The following is an 8,834-nucleotide window of genomic DNA, read 5'->3' as shown; positions in this document are numbered from 1 at the left end:
TTATGGATAGATCTACGTAGATTCACATTTAGATAAATATCACATATTTTATTTCATTCAAGTTCATGCTAATAGTCCTGTTTAATATACCCATAGTGGTGAAGGGTATCATATAGTCGGCCCCGTCCGACTTTACTACTTTCCTTACTGGTTTAAAAATAGGTCCATGATTTTTTTTTTTTTTAATTTAAATTTAAATTTTTTTATTAAATATTTTTAATATTTCATTTTAACAACCATAATCATCGTAGAATCTGTTATGATCACATTGCCCTGAGGTCTCTTAAGAAAATTGGTGATATTCAAGCGATAATAACCATTCAAAACCATCGGCGGAATACTAGTCCTTTCTATACGAAAATTATGCCAGCTATAAAGATTCTGAAATCGAAAAAATTAAAAATTATTATTTAATAAAAAATGTTCTGACATTTACCTACCGCCAGTATAGGACATGACTTTGGCAGATTACCATATTTCAACATATTTTGTGCCCAGAGGCCAAATAGGCTGGTCGACTCCTTAAAAGATTTACCCAAAATGTCACAAACATTAAACACATAGGTGACAAGGACCCGATAGTTGTTATCCTTTTTCAATTTCATTTCAACACTGAATTTATCCCAAAGCGGTTCGGTGATGTTACGTATTAGCATCGTATCGCAGTCCATACTTTGATGATCCTCGGAAAATGAGATATCATAGCGATTGAAGTAGTCGGGATTGTGGAAGGTGGTGGCATTTTGAAAGAGCACTACTTTTGTCTGAAAGGTGAGATGGAGAGAAGTAATCGATGTTATTTCGTTGGTATTAGATAACAAACATACCTTGACTTTGGCTGCAATATTCCATTGCAGATTATTTAGAAATATAATCCATATAAATATCGATGTGCGTGGTGAATGTCTCATTTTCCTTCCTTAACTAAAAGTAAACTAAATGATTTTTTTCTCTGTAAAGGTTTGTAGATTTAATTTTCTGTCCCTATAACTATTTTGTAATGAGGTAATGTCAACCATTATATATCAATTAAGAGTCTACAACTAATTTGTTTTAAATAATCCGATTATAAACTATAGAAAAATTTGCTAGACCATGAAATGACTTTCTTAAAAAATATTCCATTCTAAAGGCCAATTTGTTTTGTGGTCATTGACAAAATATTAAATTTTTTTTTTTTAATCTATGCCTTATGTAGGTCCATGAAAACATATTTTAAAAAAATCCAAGCCTATGTTAGGTCAATGGAAACTTACTTTTAAAAAATCCACGCCTATGGGTGGCCTAAGGGATGATATATACCAAGGAATGGCTCTAATTGGCTTCAACATGGCTTCTCTTGGTCCCTCTTTCATCTCAATTTTGGACACTGATCTACCCGTGGTGCCACCTGGGGTAGTTATTTTAATCACCCGATGAAATAGTGAGTGCCGCGAGTTCGGGTTAGTTGCCCACACTCGGAAAACCGAACCTACTATGAACCTTATCACACATAATTTTTTTCCTCAATTGCATTGGCTATGCAAAATTTTGATTAATCGGACAAATTTGCTGTATAATTCACCAAAAAATCGAACGAAACTATATATGGGAGCTATATCTAAATCTGAACCGACTTTAAAAAAACTTCGCAGACATCAGTCTGGACCTAATTCAGTACTCTGTGCAAAAATTTTTCCCAATCGGACAAATATTGGGAGTTTGGTGCACCATTCACCAAAAATGGGACGAAACTATATATGCGAGCTATATCTAAATCTGAACCGATTTTCAGGAAACTTAACACACACCATTCTAGACCTAATTCATTACGCTATGCCAAATTTCGTGCAAATCGAAAGATATATAGGGACTTTGTTGCACCATTTACATTAAATCGGACGAAAATATATATGGGAGCTATATCGAAATCTGAACCGATTTTCAAGAAATTTTCCACACATCATTCTAGACTCAATTCAGTACGCTATGCCAAATTTCGTGCAAATCGGAAGATATATAGAGACTTTGGTGTACCATTTACATAAAATCGGACGAAAATATATATGGGAGCTATATCGAAATCTGAACCGATTTTCGCGAAATTTTGCACACATCATTCTAGACTTAATTCAGTGCGCTATGTCAAATTTCGTGCAAATCGAAAGATATATGGGGACTTTGGTGCACCATTTACATAAAATCGGACGAAACTATATATAGAAGCAATATCTAAATCTGAACCAATTTTTACGAAACTTGACAAACATCACTCCAGTTTCAGTTCAGTATACCATGCCAAATTCCGTGCATATCGAAAGATATATAGGGTCTTTGCTGCACCATTAACATACAAATCGGACGAAACTATATATGGGAGCTATATCGAAATCTGAACCGACATTCATCCGCACATCATTTTAGACTCAATTCAGTACCCTATGCCAAATTTCGTGCAAATCGAAAGATATATAGGGACTATATATGGGAGCTATATCTAAATCTGAACCGATTTTCCCGAAATTCAACACTCATCATTCTACACTCAATTCAGTACGCTGTGCCAAATTTCGTGCAAATCGAAAGATATATAGGGACTTTGGTGTACCATTTACATTAAATCGGACGATAATATATATGGGAGCTATATCTAAATCTAAACCGATTTTCTCGAAACTTAAGACACACCATTCTAGACTCAATTCAGTACGTCATGCTAAATTTCGTGCAAATCGAAACCTATTTATAGGGACTTTGATACACAGTTTATATTAAATCGGTCGAAAATATATATGGGAGCTATATATAAATCAGAACCGATTTTCACGAAATTTTGCACACATCATTCTAGACCTAATTCATTACGCTATGCCAAATTTCGTGCAAATCGAAAGATATATAGGGACTTTGTTGCACCATTTACATTAAATCGGACGAAAATATATATGGGCGCTATATCGAAATCTGAACCGATTTTCAAGAAATTTTACACACATCATTCCAGACTCAATTCAGTACGCTAGGCCAAATTTCGTGGAAATCGAAAGATATATAGGGACTTTGGTGCCAACAACAGGGTTCGTCCTTGGGCCAAATAAGTGACTTATGCCAAATTTCATCCAAATTGGATTATAAATGCGACCTGTACTTTGTTTACAATTTAACATCTACAGACGGACATGCATAAATCGACTCTGAAAGTGATTCTATGCATATTGTCAAAAGGAACCATGTGTCTATCTCGTTTCCTTTTGCCTGTTAGGCACAAAGACATAATTCCCTGTATCACAGTGTGGTGAAGGGTATAAAAATCCACGCCAGGTCAATGAAATTTTTTTTTAAAAATTGTTAATAAAATTCGTGTAAGCCTCCTTAATAAAAATAATCGCCTAAAAATATGCTCTAAATTCCTAAAATTTTGATATGGAATTCCAGAAAAAATAAATAAATAATTTGTTAACAAACAAGTAATTATTTCCAGTATTTAACGAAGTGATCTCAATCTCAATATTGTTTTTCTGAATATAAAAATTACCAAAATGTTAGAAAATTGCAAATATTTAAATTGTCTGCAATAGATCAGTTATTGGTGGTGGCCCACGATGGAATATTCAAAATTCCTGTTGTATTCGCTATTAATTTTCCTGAATCAATTTACCTGTAGTCTACAGGAGAGGGTAAGTATATGCTCTAGAAAAACTTAAAAATAATTAAATTTTTCTTCCTAATCCTCTAGAAAAAGGTGGTAGTCTTTTTAAAAACTGACACCAATTTCAATCCTGTCTATGTCTCCAATTACACCCTAACAATTGCCAATGAAAATTCCACCATTAATTTGGATTTGATTTTAATAAAAAATATAACTGATCCGCTGTGGAATTTGATAAGTTTGGAAATTAAATTTGCCAAAGAGAATATCTGGAGTCAAATAATGAAATACGATTTGAATTATTGTGAATTGTTGCAACAGAGTCGGACACCAATGTTTAATCTCCTCAGTGTGTGGATTAGTAATGTTCGCAAATATGGCACCCTGCCCAAGGAGTGCCCTATATTGGTGGTAGGATTTTGAAATTTAGTTTGGAATTATAAAAAAAAAATCCCCCTTCTCCTAGGGTCACTATTCATGGCGTAATTTTAAACTGGATAAACATAGTATTCCCCACTTCGTAGTGAAGGGTTTCTATCGTATTGGTGTGTTCCTGTATCTCAAAAGAGCCGAGCAAAAGGAAATGGTGATAAATTCAACAGTCGATATTGTGGTGAAAGGAAGATAAAAAATTGTTTAAAAAATTTCTTTGCAATCACGAAATAAATAAAAATATTTATTCGAGTTGTAAAAATAGAGGTGGATTTTTTTTTAATATTTATACCCTTCACCACACTGTGGTACAGGGTATTATGTATTTGTGCATAGGTTTGTAACAGACAAAAGAAAACGAGATAGACACGTGGTTCCTTTTGAGAATTGGCATAGAATGACTTTCTGAATTGATTTATGCATGTCCGTCTGTCCGTCCGTCCATGTATTTTTGTGAACAAAGTTATTTGGCCCAAGGACGAACCCTATTGAAATTGGGTAAAATCGGTTCAGATTTGTATATATCTCCCATATATATTTTCGTCCGATTTAATGTAAATGGTGCACCATAGTCCCTATAAATCCTTCGATTTGCACGAAATGTGGCACAGCGCACTGAATTAAGTCGAGAATGATGTGTGTTAAGTTTCCTGAAAATCGGTTCAGATTTAGATATAGCTCCCATATATAGTTTCGTCCGATTTTATGTAAATGGTGCACCAAAGTCCCTATATATCTTTAGATTTGCACGAAATTTGGCATAGGGTACTGACTTAGGTCCAGAATGATGTGTGCTAAGTTTTGTGAAAATCAGTTCAGATTTAGATATAGCTCCCATATATAGCTTCGCCCGATTTTAGGTGAATAGTCCACTAAAGTACCTGGAAATCTTTTGACTTGCACGAAATTTGGCACAGCGTAATGAATAAAGTCTAGAATGATATCTGCCAAGTTTCGAGAAAATCGGTTCAGATTTAGATATAGCTCCCATATATAGTTTCGTCCGATTTAAGGTAAATGGTGCACCAAAGTTTCTATATATAATTCGATTTGCACGAAATTTAGTATAGCGCACTAAATTCAGTCTAGAATGATGTGTGCTAAGTTTCGTGAAAGTCGCTTCAGATTTAGATATAGCTCCCATATATATTTCCGTCCGATTTTAGGTAAATGGTGCACCAAAGTCCCTTTGTATCCTTCGATTTGCACGAAATTTTGCACAGCATAATGAATTGTGTCTAGAATGAAGAGCAGTAAGTTTCGGGAAAATCGATCCAGTTTTAGATATAGCTCCCATATATATTTTCGTCCGATTTAAGGTAAATGGTGCGCCAAAGTCTCTAAATAGCTCTCGAGTTGCACGAAATTTGGCATAGCGCACTAAATGAAGTCTAGAACGACATGTGTTAAATTTCGTGAAAATCGGTTCAGATTTTAATATAGCTCTTATATATATTCGTCCGATTTAAGGTAAATGAGGCACCAAAGCCCCTACATATCCTTCGATTTGCACGAAATTTGGCATAGCGTACTGAATTGAGTCTGTATTGATGTGTGTTAAGTTTCGTGGAAATCGTTTCAGATTTAGATATAGGTCCAATATGTATTTTCGTCCGATTTAAGGTAAATGATGCACAAAAGTCCCTATATGTCTTTATATATGCACGAAATTTGACATAGCGTATTGAATTAAGTCTAGCAACATGTGTGTTAAATTTCGTTAAAATCGGTTCCGACTTAGATATAGCTCCCATAAATATTTTCGTCCGATTTAAGACAAATGGTTTGTTGCACCATTTATCTTTCGATTTGCACAGCGTACTGAATTAAGAGTAAAACGATGTGTGTTAATTTTAGTGAAAATCGGTTAAGATTTAGATATAGCTTCCATATATATTTCCGCCCGATTTTAGGTAAGTGGTCCACCATAGTCCTAATGTTTATCCGATTAACACGAATTTTCGCACAACGAATCAAATTGATACATGAATTACGTTATTACGTTTTGTTGAAATTGGTGCAGATGCAGCCATAGCTTCCATATGCACTTCGAACCGGTGTCTGATAGAGATTAAATTTTTAACAGTGCGACGTACGAATATCGTGTATCAATTTTGCTAACTTTAAAATTTGCCCGAATGAAATTAAATTGAGGATAGGTTGCAGAGAGGCATGAGTATGTTCCTTCGAGGGAACATTGACATGGGGTACATGTGTACAAAATACCCAAAGTGGTGAAGGGTATCATATAGTAGGCCCAGTCCGACTTTACTACTTTCCTTACTGGTTTTAAATAATTTTTCTAAGTTTTATTTAACCCTTACTAACACATTAATTGTTGAATTCATTAGCATTTCCCGTCGACCCTCTCGTCTCTGATACATTACGACATTTATGCGATAGTAACCACAGGCAATGAATTGCGGTATGCTATTCTTATCCAATTTAAAATCACGCCAGGTATAGTGGCCCTGAAAAGAAAATAATTATTATTTTTTTTAATAAAAAAATCTCCATCTCACCTCCAACACCGGACACTGCCTTGGCAGTGTACCATATTTCAGAACATTATTTAACCAAATATTTAACAAATAAAATGCCGGCGCCTTGGTCTGCTCTAATAACTCACAAAAATTCACATCGAAACCCATAATTTTATGCCACTCTTCATCTTTATTGAATTTCGTATCCACCCTCAGCAGATTCCAAATTGGATGGGTTACATTCCGCTTAACAAGCAGATCGAAATTTAATGTTAAATTCCGTTTGCCAATATAGAGGGTGTAATTGGAGACGTATTCACGATTATAGTCAACTTCGGTATTTATAAATTGGAAATATTTTCGCTGTGAAAAAATGGGAATTATTTTCACTTCATTATTATCTGTATAAAGACACCAACCTTTTGCTGGTGGCTAGGGGGAATTTGAAGCAAAAATATTAAAACCCCATAAAAGAAAAAGATGACCCTATAGGTGTCCATTATGAGAGAGGTGTGTTCGTGTGCCTACTAAAAATTACCTACGATTGGTCATGTTGCTTTGGCTCGTTTAGTTTGTTTTTTGTTTTAGCTAATTATGAGTAATTAAAAATCAATTTCGGAATCTAAGCACACGACAATATTTATTGGTAAATAATTAAGGTAGTTTCTAAATTAGTTAATGATGCTAAATATGTAATTGTTCGAATAACTACTCAATATTTATTAATATGGGTGATTTTTCAAGGTTCCAAAATAGTCGTGGATTTTTTAAAAATATTTTTTCATCGACCTATAGGCGTGGATTCACCACACTGTGGAACAGGGTATTATGTTTTTGTGCATATGTTTGTAACAGGCAAAAATAATCGATGTAGAAGACCTATGGTTCCTTTTGAGAATATGCATAGAATCACTTTCAGAGTCGATTTATGCATGTCCGTTCGTCTGTCCATGTTAAATTGCCACCAACGTACAGGTCGCACTTATGATTTGAATTGGATGGAATTTGGCACAGCTCATTTATTTGGCCCAAGGACCGACCCTATTGAAATTGGGAAAAAAATCTGTTCAGATTTAGATTTCGTGAAAATCGGTTCAGATTTAGATATAGCTCCCAAATATATTTTCGTCCGATTTAAAGTAAAGTACCTATATATCTTTCGATGTGCATGAAGTTTGGCAATGGTGCACTAAAGTGATTTGCATGAATTTTGGTATAGCGTACTGAATTAAGTCTAGAATGACATGTGCTAAGTTTCGTAAAAATCGGTTAAGATTTAGATATAGCTCCCATATATATTTTCTTCCGATCTTTTGTAAATGGTGCACTATATTCCCTATATATCTTTCGATTTGCACGAAATTTGGCATAGCGTACTGAATTGAGTCTATAATAATGTGTGCTAGGATTCATGAGAATCGGCGAGAAGACCAAGCTGATGGTATCAACGCGCAAGACGTCCAGTAGACTCGGACCAACTGTGGAATTTGAGAACTAAAATTTGAGGTACCGCCGTAAATAAAACGAATGACATCAGTTTCGAAAATCGGAGAAGGATTGTGATGGCCAACAGATGCTACTATGGTCTAAGTAAGCAGTTTAAAAACAAGGCCACCTCCCGCCAGACCAAACTCACACTTTACAAGACGCTGATACTACCCGTGCTATTATATGGATCAGAAGCATGGGTACTTGCGCAAGCAGATGAGGCAGCTCTTGGGGTGTTTGAGAGAAAAATTCTCCGAAAGATCTGCAGGCCGATCTGCGTCGACGGTGAATATCGACGTCGAATGAACCACGAGCTTTACAATTTATACGCGGACATCGACGTAGTCAGTCGTATTGAGCTGCAGCGACTACGGTGGCTAGGCCATGTTGTGCGGATGAATGAAAACGCCCCAGCTCAAAAGGCATATAAAAATAATGAGCCTACTGATGGTTCCCGTAGAAGGGGAAGGCCACGAATTAGATGGAAAGACCATGTAGAAAACAACATCTTGGAACGTGGTCTTCCAAATTGGTGGACTTGCGCACAAGACCGACGCGCTTGGAAATCTTTTTTAAGCTCGGCTTATGGAACAACCGTTCTGTAACAAGCCAGCTAAGTAAGTAAGTAGGATTCATGAAAATCCGTTCAGATTTAGATATAGCTCCCATATATAGTTTCGTCCGATTTTAAGTAAATGGTGCACCAAAGTCCCTACATAACTTTAGATTTAACGAAATTTGGCATAGTGTACTGAAGTAGGTCCAGAATGATGTGTGCTAAGTTTCGTGAAAATCGGTTAAGG

The 8,834-nt window shown here is 35.5% G+C and overlaps 3 protein-coding genes across 3 annotated transcripts; 1 reads left to right on the top strand and 2 right to left on the bottom strand.

Moving 5' to 3' along the window:
• Positions 1–216: 216 nt before the first annotated feature.
• LOC133327236 (uncharacterized) lies at positions 217–911 on the bottom strand. Its single transcript, XM_061535798.1, has 3 exons — positions 828–911; positions 441–764; positions 217–381 (listed from the first exon to the last, which is right to left on the bottom strand). The coding sequence occupies exons 1-3, from the start codon at positions 909–911 to the stop codon at positions 217–219; spliced, it is 573 nt and encodes a 190-aa protein (XP_061391782.1).
• A 2,670-nt stretch (positions 912–3,581) lies between these two features.
• Positions 3,582–4,256, top strand: LOC133327235 (uncharacterized). The gene is made up of 3 exons (XM_061535797.1): positions 3,582–3,656; positions 3,716–4,039; positions 4,095–4,256. The coding sequence occupies exons 1-3, from the start codon at positions 3,582–3,584 to the stop codon at positions 4,254–4,256; spliced, it is 561 nt and encodes a 186-aa protein (XP_061391781.1).
• Positions 4,257–6,369: 2,113 nt separating this feature from the next.
• On the bottom strand, positions 6,370–7,095 carry LOC133327234 (uncharacterized). The gene is made up of 4 exons (XM_061535796.1): positions 7,082–7,095; positions 6,963–6,975; positions 6,583–6,906; positions 6,370–6,531 (listed from the first exon to the last, which is right to left on the bottom strand). Exons 1-4 carry the CDS (start codon positions 7,093–7,095, stop codon positions 6,370–6,372), a joined length of 513 nt encoding a protein of 170 aa, XP_061391780.1.
• Positions 7,096–8,834: the final 1,739 nt, after the last annotated feature.

The sequence above is a fragment of the Musca vetustissima genome, unplaced genomic scaffold (genome assembly GCF_032173495.1).
Source record: "Musca vetustissima isolate MV318-11 ecotype Yass unplaced genomic scaffold, APGP_CSIRO_Mvet_v1 utg8746, whole genome shotgun sequence".
Taxonomy (NCBI): Eukaryota; Metazoa; Arthropoda; class Insecta; order Diptera; family Muscidae; genus Musca; species Musca vetustissima.
This window is presented reverse-complemented; position numbering and strand designations above follow the sequence as displayed.

Coding starts and splice junctions, on each gene's coding strand:
- LOC133327234 (XM_061535796.1), bottom strand. Junction 6,532..6,582: donor GGCAGTGTCCGGTGTTGGAG/GTGAGATGGAGA, acceptor TTTTCTTTTCAG/GGCCACTATACCTGGCGTGA.
- LOC133327236 (XM_061535798.1), bottom strand. CDS start 911: ATGAGACATTCACCACGCACATCGATATTTATATGGATTATATTTCTA. Junction 765..827: donor ATATTGCAGCCAAAGTCAAG/GTATGTTTGTTA, acceptor CTCACCTTTCAG/ACAAAAGTAGTGCTCTTTCA. Junction 382..440: donor AGTCATGTCCTATACTGGCG/GTAGGTAAATGT, acceptor TTTCGATTTCAG/AATCTTTATAGCTGGCATAA.
- LOC133327235 (XM_061535797.1), top strand. CDS start 3,582: ATGGAATATTCAAAATTCCTGTTGTATTCGCTATTAATTTTCCTGAAT. Junction 3,657..3,715: donor CCTGTAGTCTACAGGAGAGG/GTAAGTATATGC, acceptor CTAATCCTCTAG/AAAAAGGTGGTAGTCTTTTT. Junction 4,040..4,094: donor AGGAGTGCCCTATATTGGTG/GTAGGATTTTGA, acceptor CCCTTCTCCTAG/GGTCACTATTCATGGCGTAA.